This window comes from Salvia hispanica, chromosome 6 (genome assembly GCF_023119035.1).
Source record: "Salvia hispanica cultivar TCC Black 2014 chromosome 6, UniMelb_Shisp_WGS_1.0, whole genome shotgun sequence".
NCBI lineage: Eukaryota > Viridiplantae > Streptophyta > Magnoliopsida > Lamiales > Lamiaceae > Salvia > Salvia hispanica.
In genome coordinates, this window is record NC_062970.1 from 975,093 (window position 1) to 988,898 (window position 13,806).

The 13,806-nt window shown below is 33.9% G+C and overlaps 2 protein-coding genes across 2 annotated transcripts; both read right to left on the minus strand.

Annotated features, from left to right (window-relative positions):
* Window positions 1-974: 974 nt before the first annotated feature.
* Window positions 975-3,596, minus strand: LOC125197380 (probable disease resistance protein RXW24L). The gene is made up of 3 exons (XM_048096116.1): window positions 1,859-3,596; window positions 1,458-1,509; window positions 975-1,195 (listed from the first exon to the last, which is right to left on the minus strand). Exons 1-2 carry the CDS (start codon window positions 3,541-3,543, stop codon window positions 1,476-1,478), a joined length of 1,719 nt encoding a protein of 572 aa, XP_047952073.1. The 5' UTR covers window positions 3,544-3,596; the 3' UTR covers window positions 975-1,195; window positions 1,458-1,475.
* A 118-nt stretch (window positions 3,597-3,714) lies between these two features.
* Window positions 3,715-4,746, minus strand: LOC125193357 (putative disease resistance protein At1g50180). The gene has a single exon (XM_048091131.1). It carries the CDS (start codon window positions 4,744-4,746, stop codon window positions 3,715-3,717), a length of 1,032 nt encoding a protein of 343 aa, XP_047947088.1.
* Between the last annotated feature and the right edge of the window lie 9,060 nt (window positions 4,747-13,806).

Sequence of the window (13,806 nt, forward strand, 5' to 3'; positions counted from 1 at the left end):
AGATCTCTGAAATCTGAATTAAAAAATATATATATATCATATATATTCAGGCATAGCAACAATAATAAAAATACTCATTTTAAACTATTATTATGCAGATGCAGAAGTAACAAAACCAAGTAACAAAACCAAGTTTTTCGCAAGCGGTATTCTTCACGTCCAATTTATAAGAATAATATGAAGAAAATTGAGGAAATTGGAAAAATTGTTGAAGTATAAGTGAAAAAAAAAATGGATGGGAATAAGGCTTTGTGTTTCTATTTTTTATTTATATGTGATTTCGTCTCTTGAAGAGGCATATTAGACAAGCTTTCAACTAATCATATTGTTTATCTTTGATAGCATAGCTGTATCTTCTACTATTTTAATGCATCGACCACGTCTTGAAGGAAATGATATCGATTATAGATTTCAAATTCATATACGTAGTTGACTTTGACTTCATAGGTACAGGCGTTACAGGTACACAAAAAAATTGTTATCATGTCAATCCGAGTCCGACTATTTATATTAGTAATCCAAACTAACATTGGTACATTTAACATTATTTCTAAATTAATAGTATACATTTATTATTATTAATTTAAAAAAATAACATTACATTAAAATAACATGAATGTTGAGTTAGATTAATTTATGTAGTTGGAATCTATATAATTATTTATAAATTAGTGTAGTATAAATCTTTTTTTAATATACCTAATGGCGTGTTCACTATGTAAGAATGAAACCATTTCATTTGTCCACGAAAAATATATATAGAAATTACAGTTTTCATTGGTTACACAAAATACATCAACCAACATCATATTATGATATATTTAACAAAAGAGATAACTAAAAGTCGCACAAGAAAATATATTGATAGAGGCAGAGAGCGAGAGAGAAAGAAGGAAGAGAGATGGGGTAGGGTTAGAGAAAGTGACATTCCCTTTCTTATGCGATTAGAATGACCTTTATATATAGTTATCTAGACCCTATGCGGTTCGACTCTATTAATACAAATCCGGGAAAGAACCGACAAAGAAAACTTGGACGAAGCTTATAACTATAGTTCGACTCAATTGAAATTTAATAAAATAATCCGAAACAAGGATAAAGTATAACAAGAAAATTACACATGATCTTGACGTTCACGTGGTGGGACGAAGTTGCGTTGTGTTGCAGCCACAGCTTGAATCTCCCCTTTCAGTGGCTGAATATGAGTACATAAACAAAATACAGAAAGTCTCATTATTAATTGAGCAAAATATAGCACAAGTAAGCTAGTTACATTTATCTAATTGTTAGCTTATTGATTCTTGATTGATCTGCTAATTATGAAGAATCCCCTGTTTTCATCTTCTTTATTCTAACATATAGTAGCAGTTAGTTAGTTAGTTATATGCTAGAAAATACAGAAGAGAAACAACCTCAACTCCCTATATGTATATAATCCATGTTACCAAATGCATTACCTTTGCATACCATGCACATCAATCTTGAGAACTATCCCTATCCCAGGGAGATCTGAAATAGAAATAGCACAAGTAAGGTATATAGAAGTTAGTCCTTTCAAAACAAAATTTGATACATTTACCATTTCGGTCCGTCCCTGAAAATTTGATACACTTCACTTTTACCATTTTTGGTAGTGGACCTCATATTCCACTAACTCATTCATACTCACATTTTATTATAAAACTAATACTTTAAAAGTAGGACTCACATCCCACCAACTTTTTCAACTCACTTTCCATTAAATTTAGAAACCCGTGCCACAAGTAAGGTATATAGAAGTTAGTTACTATATACTAAAATTCAAAACATAAATAATTAACCTCCCTATATATATAATATGTGCTTGCAAATTGATTACCTCTCAATCTTGACAAATGGGAAGTAAGCTTGTTCTCTTACTTTCTCAGTGAATTCTATTGGCATTTGCCCGATAACCATCTCTCGAAGAGTGGAGATGGATCTCAAACCTTCTGGAACCTTCTTCAAATATCTGCACGAACGGATCGACAAGAAAGTAAGTTTCGCCATTGCTCTTTCTTCAACTTCCCATTCCTTTAAAGCGGACAAGTAGGAAAGATGAAGCTCCTTGAGTTGCGGGAATGAATTTGACTGGCAAATTAGTGTTCCTGTCATCTTGACTCCGCACAACGAGAGAGATTGCAACATGGGATACTTGCCAAAATCCGTCATGTCTACCTTAACCTCCCAATCTTCAAGTGACAACTTTACTAAATTCTGACACATCCCTTGTGTGTAGTATGGAAAACTTCCACTCATATTGCATTTTTTGATACACAAACTAGCCAACGAAGGAGACGCCAACCCATCACTTAAAAACTCCATACCTTTCTCCGAACTTAAATCACATGACTCAACCTCAAGACAAGTCTCGCGTAATTGTCTATTTTTGTTGCTCAACAAAATTGACATGTTATCCACATCACAATCATCACGAACTTTAACACTCAGCGACTGTAGGCTGATCAATTTGGGGATATCTGCAATGCGAGCCGTCTCACTTCTGATCTCATCTAGTGTCTCCAACTCGTCTAGCCCATCGAGTCTTAGTTTCTCACCTCCAATCACTTTTATTTCATTGAGAAACAGATGCTTTAGCTTTTTCATCTTCCAAATCACATTTGGCAATCTAATGACATCCAAAAAGTATACTCGCAAATCTAAGGTTTGCAAGTATGGCATGCTGCATACGGACTTTGGTAGCTTTCTCACATTAGACCACTTCAAACTCAAGTATCTTAAATGAATCAGTTCACCCACCTTACGCGGTAACTTTTCCCCTTCAAACTTACAACCTTCTGCCACAAATATCCTCAAGCATTGCGACATCTCAAAGTCAATCGTACTCTCTTTCAACTTAATGGATTCGTAACAATAATCCCTCTTGTGAAGAAGCATCAAGGATCTAAGATCTTTAACTTCCTCTAACCCCTTTACACTTGATATATACGCGTTGTGTTCGCGAGTGATGGCTAATCTGCTTACGGAATTGCCAACGGATGGAGGTAGTGCTAGCACGTAATCATTCAGATATTTGGAAGCATCGATGCGCTTCAGAAAGGTTTCATTTTCAGCTTTAGAAGAGCAGAGATCATGCATTAAATCATGAATCCCACACGAATCAAACTTATCACGCGGAGTGTAGATCTCAGCTTCATGCAGTTGAACCATACACCTCATAGCAAGCTCACTTAGATATCTTTGGGCTACATCTCTTAGAGTCTCGTTAGGTCCTTTATCTTGGTGGGAAATGAAGCCTTCCGCCATCCACAATAAATACAATTTCTCTATTGATATCAATTCATCCTCGGGAAAACATGCTAAAAAGAGGAAGCATGGTTTCAAGTAATATGGTAATGCATCATAGCTCAACTCTAGCACTTGTTTTACTCGTTTGTAGTCTTGAACACCTTCTCCATGCGTCAACAACAATTCTATGTTCCTATTTACGTTACTCCATTCGTGTAAAGTGTGTTCTTTTTGGCGCAAAATCCCTCCAATAACACAAATTGACAGTGGTAACATTTCACAATTTCTCACAATTTCTCTACCAATCTCTTCAAATGATTTTACATTTTCATCAACTGCCATAATATACATAATAATAAGATGCATGTATTCAATTTTTTAAGAATAACACAATGAAAACATTAACCAACCAAACATATTCAGCATGCTTTATTTAGACAGAATAAATCACAAAGAAATAAGAGGCTTAAATATGAGAAATGCAAAAGCTGGACACTTACTTAGAGAATAATTTGCTACTTTTTGAAGTAAAGCCCATCCTTCATCCTCGGTCAGAAATTCCAGCTTGTGAGGTTCGGATTGTTGATTAGCAATATTCTCATAACGAGTGGTGAGAATCACATTACAATCCACCGGAAGAGCTTTCTTTATGATCTCCCAATGATCATCTTCCCATATATCATCGATCACAATCACGCATTTCCTTTCCAGTGATGAACTCTGAATTCTAGTCACCAATTCATCAACTTCCATGCCTTTAACCTCTACCTTGCTGTCAAGTTGTTTCAAAATCTTGCCCAAAACGGACTTATGTTCAAACTGTTGGGTGATGCAAACCCATACTCGAGCATAAGATTGGAGGTCTCTGTGGTTGTACACCTTTCTGGCAAGAGTAGTTTTTCCGAGACCACCCATCCCATATATCTTCACTACTCGGGGACCTTTGACATCCTTCACCTTGGAGACCAAAATCGCGATGTCTTTCTCCATCCCCACGAAATGAGGCTCAACCTCATGAGCATACGTCTGTCTCAACAGACGATCCTGCTCCTTCATAAGAGATGAGCATTCTTGTCCCAACTCCGACTCTAACTTGTTAGTTAGGTCGGCCAGGGCGGATATTATGTCGCGAGCCTCATTCCCAACCCGGTGGACACTGTAACACTCACCCATGATGCAAATGTACCTTTGAAATTTGTCCTTGAGGCTCCTCAACCCTCTTTTGGATTGAACTTCAACGGCATACTTTTCGAGAAGATTCTCAGCTTTGAAAGCAACATCTTTGAGCTGGGAAATGCAGCTCTTTAGAGTCGGAGAATCGCGTCTCTCTCTGTCTGCTTTCATCAACAACGCATGTATGCTTTCCAAATCGCCTTTCACTTTGTTAACATCACCGCCCACACTAAGCAAAAACTTAGTCTCTTCAACCACCAAATCACGGATGGTTTCCAGAAACACATTTGCAACAGATTCTGCCATTCTACTTTTTCTCTCTTTTTTTTTTACTGATTACATTTTGTGAAACTATATCAATATGCAGTGATCACATTTTGGGCCAACTTTTTTATTCAAAATGAGAGCTGTCTGTTTCGACGATTAATTATTATGGCCAATATATTTTTTAATCTGGGATAATGTATTTATTATTTATAGTTGACTTAATAGATCCAGCTGTACAGGTATGTAGTATAATTAAATTGAGCAATTTTGAGATTTTGAGCACTCAAAGATTGATGCTCCTTCCGTTCATCATTTAAAGAACCGTTTTAATTCGACAGAGTTTTTAAGAAATTGTTTAACTTTGTAAAAAAAAATGAGTGAAATGTGGGACTCATTTAATGTACTTCCTCCGTTCCATGTTAATAGAGTCATTTTACTATTTTACGAAGTTCCAAGTTAATTGAGTCATTTCTATTTTTGATAAAAAAAAATAATATATTTCTTACTTTATTCTATTTAATGTACTCCCTCCGCTCCATATTAATAGAGTCATTTTACTTTTTGCGAAGATCCAAGTTAATTGAGTCATTTTTATTTTTGACAAAAAAAAATAATATCTTTCTTACTTTATTCGCTATCCACTTAACATATTATTCTTGAACTCTGTACCGAAAAGAAATGCCTCAGTTAACAAGGAACGGAGAGAGAGGCGCAGAGAACTTTTTCCGATCCGATTTAAAGGGATGGCTTTTAATTTTGATACAATAAATTTCAGAATTAAAGAATAGAGGCATCGAAAGGCTTGGAATTGTGGGATAATTTCAATGAAGAAAAAAAACGAAAAAGAAGAGTTGATGTTGAATTCTATGTTAATATATATACATAAAAACTAGTCATTCTTTTAAATATATTATCTTCTCGCATTGTGGTTGATATTTTCATCCAATTTATGAGATTTATGTGAAGAAATTGAGGACATTGGCAAATTTTGGTAGTAGAAGTGAAAAATATTGATGAGAATTGTTTTTTTTGTTTTTGTTAATAGGTTATTTTTTATTTTATGTGTACATGTTAGATAGTCTGCTTGAGTGGTTGATTGCTTTGAATTAAAATGAGAGGATAGTTGTATCCATGATTATTTTTATGTAGCAACCACGTCTTGAATAAATGATCTGGATTATTCTATTAAGGTTAGGTGCAATATAATTGACCTCATTAATTGGTACCGGCATTACAGGCAGGTTCATATATACAAAAATTTGTCATCATTTTTAATATTATCTTCTCATATCATGGTTGATATCTTCATATTATTTTTAGATTGTGTTTTCAAATATATCTGTTATTCGCAACAATAACGAATAAGATTGATTTGGTTGAGTTTTAAGTAATGTGGGAACTGAGTGAAAAAGTTTTAGTAAAATGTGGGTACAACTTTATACACTGAAAATTTTATAATTGAATGTTGGTAGAAGGATTTAATTAGTGATGAAATAAAGTTATGAAATGAGACGCTTCGAGGAACTTTAACGATCCTAGTGATTAAATATTGCAGTTTTTGTTATGTTTTGCAGTTTGAGATTTAATATTATAGTTGTGAGAAATTTACCATGAATTTTATTCATCTTTTTATGATGGAAAGCATGCCAATAATTCGAATTATTTTGATAAAAGTGCTTATTGATACTAGAAAGGATATATCTGTCCATATATAGTTTAATCTTATAAAGATAAATTGAATTTTTTTGTTCGTATATTATTGGCCACACAAATAAGAATATTAACTACAGGTAACTATGATACATATATCTTGCATTATCACATACAGATGAAACATGGTTAGTCTACCAAACATGTTTTCATAATCTAATTTGTGGAATGCATCTCCATCTTGGCTCGTGCAATACATAGTTCAATTAATTTTTTGTTATGCATTGCTTCTTTAATTTGTAGATATGTAAAGAATACTCCCTCCGTTGGCCATTTATAATCTCATTTTGACTCGGCACGTGTTTTAAGAAATTATTTGATTTTGTAAAGAAAAATTACAAAATGAGCTAGTGGAAGTTGGATTTGGATTTGGGTATTCTTAAATTTTTTAGTAGATATTGGAGTACGATTGATTTTGTAGATCTGTGAATACTATGTTGCCAATTTTTTCTACCCTCAAGAACGAGGGAGTAGAGAGCAAATAAAATAGGCAAACAAGTAGGCCATTTTATTTGGGCTTATTTTTATTTTGGCTTTGTTGCCTGCGATTTGGGGATTTGAGGTTTGGGAGTATTTTTTATACTCTCTTCATCCTAAATTACTCCGCGTTCCTTATTGGGTTACCCTAAATTACTTGAATCATTTTTCTCTTTTTTTTAGCTAAAACCAAAATATCTAATCATACCTACTTATTATTTCTTTTACTTTACTTTCTCTTCTCTCTCTTACTCTATTCTCTCTTCTACTTTATTTTACTTTATTTAACTCATTAAACACAACTTTCTTAAATCTTGTGCCGAAAAGAAACGTCTCAATTCTACTTTATTTAACTCATTAAACACAACTTTCTTAAATCATGTGCCGAAAAGAAACGTCTCAAATAATGTGAGACAGAGGGAATACATATTATTCACTCTCACTTAACTTTTTTTCTACTTTAATTAATTATATATTCTTTTCAAAATGAATGTAAAATTAATGCGATTCAGCTATAAAGAAACAGATGGATTACAAAATAAAAAAATAAAAATAAAAAATAAGAAATTATTATTTAGAGGTTTATTAAAAACTCCCTCCGTTCACAAATAGGTATCTTTACCTCTAATTATGTAAATTCCCTTTCCCTCTCCCTATCTTTGTGCTTTTCTCGCTCCTTATCCTTTGATCTATAGGTTAGGAGTCGGCTTCGTTTACCCACACCACTATAGAACAATTGGTGGTAAATCGAGAGTAAACATTATGAAAATAATCCAACATACTACAAAATAACAGTCAAACTATGCTATAGACTATCATCTCTTACTGACAATACTCGAATATGGCCAAGACATATTATAACAGTCAAACTAAGCTAGAAAGGCACAAGACAAAGCAAAACAACACTAGTAACAATATAAACTCATGAGTATATAAAATAAATTATAGAGAAATATCAACCAACAATGTAAATATAAAATAAAATTCCTAATAAGCAACATATATATTCTACGTTCATATACTCCGTCACCAAGGATTTGAGCGAAACTAAACTCGGACTATGAATAACTAAGTTGGAACTATCGTGATTCCTCTCTTTCTTGATCTCTTGAATTATCTTTAATTTAATACTATATGTTATATGAATTTAAAGTTTTGGGATTTCTTTTAAAAGTTAGTTATAACTAAACATGTAGTTAATTGACATTAATACCCCTATTGATATTTTTTGGTATTAATCACTATGGCCTTATTGACGTTTTTCGTTGATCGTATTGACATTTAGAGATTAATGATCTAAGCCCTTAATTTGAATATCTAATGGCTATTATTTAGTTGTAGTTAGTAATTAAGTTATGAGTTAGCAATATAACACTCATCTATAGTCATATATAGAGAGGTTTCATTAAATAATACTACACGCTTTCGATGTTGTACTAACACGGATATATATTGATTAACACAAAATTTTTATGATATTCACAAATGCATGCTTGCAAGAATTTCGAGGAAAGAGCTAGAGTGGCAAAAAAACAAACCAAAGTTAGGAAGTTTTTCGGTAATTGATCTCTTATAGTTTTAGGGAACTACAAATATATTATACTGGTTAAATAATCGAAAGATTATGAAATTTGAACAAATATTAGTTGGTTTTATAAATAGGAAGTTTGAAACTGGTATCAATTATCCCATGAGTTTTTTTTTTTTTTTTTTGAAATTATATATGAAATGGCACCAAATCCCTCGAGTATGTTAGAAAATCGGCCACCAAATCAAGGAGCTAGGGTGCTCATTTGTGTTAGGAATTAATGTGTACACATAAATAGAATTGTACATCGGACCCAACACATCTTATAAATTTTGAATTTGCTTTGTAAATGTTGCTACGAAGTTTATATACGAGGTCTATAAAATGACATAAATTAACAATTCGAATCTGCCATTAATATTTTATGGGCTCACACCACTAATTCTCACCATTTTTCAATTTTATATCTTAACTAAGGAAGAACACATGCATGGACAATCTATCATATCTTTTAATTATTTATGGACTCCACTGCTTCATTTATTCTTTATTTTTGACTTTTTATTCGGTATACATAAACTGTTTTCCTCAACGACGTTTGCTTTGGCCGCTGAGAGGAAGGCTTAGGTGCTGGCGGAGCCTCAACATCGCTGTCGACCACCGGCCGAGAATTGACGGCGGCGGCGACGGCCATGGCATAGGCGGCCGAGATTTCCTCGTGCGTAGCCATCTCCTTTTCCAATGCGGCTTTCAGAGCAGAGTCTGGAAGCAGAGCGGTAGATCTCTGAGAGGCTGGTTGAGGAGTCGGCGTGAATTAAAGTGAAGATAAAAGATCGATTCTGAAGCTTCAAATATGTATAACATTACCGTACCCCAAAATCGAAAATCCTGGATCTGCCACTGCCTTTTGTTGTGTATATTTTTATTTCTAAAATGCTGACGTGACAAGATGAATAATGAGGACGAGTAGGGTTGGGTCAATACGGTATATCGTACCGAAAACACCGGAAACACCGGTGTAGGATTGGGTCAGTACGGTATATCGTACTGAAAACTCAGAAACTCAAGCTATTCCTACTGTAAAAACTCCAACAATTAGAATGATTTACCGACGATAATAGTCCTCTCTATTAATTTTCTTCTTTGAAGTTTGCTTTGGCTTAGGATAGAAAGGCTTACGAGCTGGCGGAGCCTCAAGGTCCTCAAAATCACTCTCGACCACAGGCCGAGAACTGGCGGCAGCAGTGGCGGCCGTTTCATAGGCGGCGGCGATTTCGTCTTGCATTATCGTCTCATTCCTCAATGCAGCATTCAGAACACTGTCTGGAATCCAGAGCGGCGGCAGATTTCCGAGCCGATTTCGGCGGAGGAGCAGCAGAAGGAGTTGCCGACGGCGATTTCGGTGGAGGAGCATCAGCAGAGATCTCCGACAGCAATTTCTGCGGAGGAGCATCAGCAGGAGTCGCCGACGGTGATTTCGGCGGAGGACTCATCGGCGGATGGGGAGGGGTGGCCGACGGCGGAATCGAAGGAGGTGCCATTAAAGTATGAGCGAGAAAAAAAGTGAGAGCGAGATTCAATTTCTGAGTATCGGGTGATATATGTACCAATTGCATGATCCTATTTCACTAATGCATTGAGTTGCTCTGAGAGAGAGATACATACAGAGTTTATAATATCAGCATAGGGTTTCACATATATTAATATAAGTCAGGGGTTTATGGCGGGGGACCATTTTAATATTCTAATATGGATGATGCCATGTGTATTAAAGTGATATGTGCACCGATTGCATGCTCCTATTTCACTGTCTTTTCTAAAATTAATATGTTATTTTAATTTGTAGTAGTACCAAATTACTACCTATTAAATTTTGATATAGTTTATTACTCCCTTCGCCCCAATAAATATGATACGTTAGCTTTTCAGCATAAGATTTTATGTAATGTTGTTTTGTGAGTTAAAGAAGAGAGAGTAAAGTAAGAGAGGGAAAAGTAGAGATAAAGTTATTTCTATTTTAAGAAACGTTTCATTTTTAATGGACAACCCAAAAAGGAAAACGTTTTGTTAGGTTTGGTATACTGAAAAGCATGTTTCGAGCAAGTTTCGCTCGAATAGAATCTTGCTTGTATACGTAAAACTCTATAATCCACTTTTAACCCGATTCAGTATTATTCGAGCAGTTTCGCACGAATAGAATCAGTATATTATTACATTGTGTTTGCTTGTGCATTTAGAAGATGTTTTATAAACATTTGAATGTATAAGAAGCAAACAAAGTCTAAGTCTTTTGCTTAGTAGACTGGTTGTGGGCGTCGTCCACTTTAAGGTAACACAGTCGGTTCTATGCAATGCTTTGCAAAAGAAAAAGAAGAATTTCACAACCCAGATAGGCTTAGACTACCTATCGTGAAAGGTTGCAATGTCAGTCCGATTATTTCTAAGCCTTTCCGAAATAAGATGACGTTGGTGTGGTATAGCACTGAATGGATCTAACAGCAAGACGTGTCTTTATGCTATCTACTGAAAGACTAGGTCTTGATAAAATACTATTTCTTAATCTACATACGTTAGCATTGAGCATACGGTATTGATTATGCACTACTTTGACTTATCAAATGGTGCGGGTTTTTCGCAACCCAATAATCCCGATATATTGGGTAGTGGTGATTAATATCTAGCGGTGCTAGGATTGCTATTATGTTGAATCATGCGCGAGGTGAGTCTCGTTTGATAATGTCCTCAAGAGGAGCTCGAACAAGGTTTTATTATTCGGAAAACTGGCCAGTTGGAGTTTTATTACTCTATGAATAATAAATAAGTGTTTCTTGCTAAGTCCACTCTTGGAATTAATAAGATGTTAATTAATTAAGTCCATAGCAGATATTAATTAATTAATGGACATTTATATCTTAAGCGCGGGAAATAAATAATATAAATAATGGAAACCCGGATTACTTGTAATTTCGGATTTGGATGGGGAGTGCAATATTACTTCTGTAGTGGCTGCTCGTAATATTCCAATATAAGCTTGTATTAAATTGTGGGTTCAATTTAATTAGTAAAAAGCTAATTGGATGAGCCCATATCCAAAACCTTCCATAGATCCCTGTCTGGGCCCAAAAGGAACTTAATATAAATAGGAGAATAAAGGAGACAGTAATAATCACAATTTTCTTCCGCTGTGCAAGGGGCACCAAACCCCATCACGTTTCATTTCTAGTGATACAGAGGGGTTTTTTTTTCCGTCATTCCTAAAATTTTGACACACTTCACTTTTTACCATTTTTGGTAGTGGGACCCCATACTCCACTACTCACATTTTATTATAAAACTAATACTTCAAAAGTAGGACCCACATCCCACCAACTTTTTCAACTCACTTTATATTACATTTCTTAAATGCCAATGCCCCGAGATCAAAGTGTGTCAAAATTTAGGAACGGAGAGGTATTAGTACTTTTATTGATAAGTTCAAATCAAATGGAGTACTATTTATATTTTTGAAGGACATAAGAAATAGTACTATCTACCTAGCTTGAATTTATTTCAGGTTTCAGATATTTTATTTTCCTGTTAGCTCGTATTTCTTTAACTAGTTTTGTTGTTCACCATTTTTATTTGAGAGGTTTGATCTTTTTCTCTTTCACCAAAAAATATCCCGGTCATTTTCTAAGTTGTACTCCCTCGTCCGCAATAGCAATTCCATTTCTTTTCGCCATGTATTTTAAGAAATTTTAAGAAAAGTGAGTAGAAGAAAGTTAGTGGACTATATGTCCTACATGCATATATTATTACTCCCTCCGTCCCACTTTAGGACTAGTTTTCTTGGTCTAGACTATGTTTCTTATGCTTGCCGTCTTTATGGCCTTTTCTCTTTCATCTAAAATAATATCTCTACCATTTTTGAAGTTGTAATGTTTTTACCATCAATCCATGCTTTCAATCGATGTTTTTTCATTTGAAAATATAGACTGCCCTACTCCGGTGTTTTCAGTACGGTATACCGTATTGACCCAACCCTACTCGTCCCCATTATCATCTTGTCACGTCAGCATTTTAGAAATAAAAATATACACAACAAAAGGCAGTGGCAGATCCAGGATTTTCGATTTTGGGGTACGGTAATGTTATACTTACTTGAAGCTTCAGAGTCGATCTTTTATCTTCACTTTAATATGTCATTATTTTTTCGGTAAGAAAAATCACTATCCAAAAAATGATAATAATTGGAAAATGATAAAATAAATTAATTAAAAAGAAGTAAAAAAACATTTTAAAAAATTTAATGCATGACAAAATAGAAAATTTAAAAAAAAATTAAACATATTAAAAGAATTAAGCTTTATAAGAAAATAAAGAAAAGATAAGAAAAATTATTATATCGATAGAATATTTTTAAAAATTATATAATAAAAAATTAGAGGCATTATATTTTAAATGCATTAGTAATAGTAATGGATAAAAATCTATGAATTGCTCTTGCTCGGATTCGAACCTGCGCTAAAAGTAAAGAGGTGATAACTCTCGCCACTGGGCCATTCCATTTATTGATTAAGATGAATCCTATGTGTAATTATTGTGAAGGTTTGAGAGTACAGTTGTACCCCTAGTTCTATTCTCCCTCCGTCACTGACAAAAGGACTATTTTACGGTTGCGCCTTCCGTTTTCTAATATCCTATCATATTAAAAGGAAATGTTGGAATAATATTTCTGCTGACTATTATCTCATTTTAATAATTATAATGAAATTGGGTTCGAGTCCATCGTGAGCCTGCCTTTAAATATCTAGAACGAAGAAACTAGAAACATAATTATAATAGTTGCATCTCTCAGTAATATAATCTATCATTCTTTGATATCATTCATTCACCACTGACTCCAACAAATTTCCATAGAAACTTCATTTCAATACACCCCTTCGATTGGACATTTATTAAGAAGTGATTCAAGTAATTTCCTTAGTATTGAAAAATGATGCTTAGTATTGATATAATTAGAAATCTCCATACGAATTTATACTTCCACTGTTCCATAAAAATAGTTACTAATATGACATATTTTTTACGAAGTTATACTTCCATTGTTCCATAAAAATAGTTATTTTAATAATGACATATTTATATCCAAAATTGTAAAAATAATGAAAAATTGATTCAAGATTTGTTAGTGGAAAATAGAGCCCACATTTTAACAAAGAAAAATTTGTCAACAATTATGGTGAACTAATTTTAGAGAACAAACTGAAATAGAATAAAAACACCATTGTTTGGAGACATGAATATGTTTTACACTTTCACTCTCTGCATCAATATTTCACCAACAAAATACGCATAAACACCTTCCACAAAGAACTATTACTAATATTCATGCCAATCAAAAA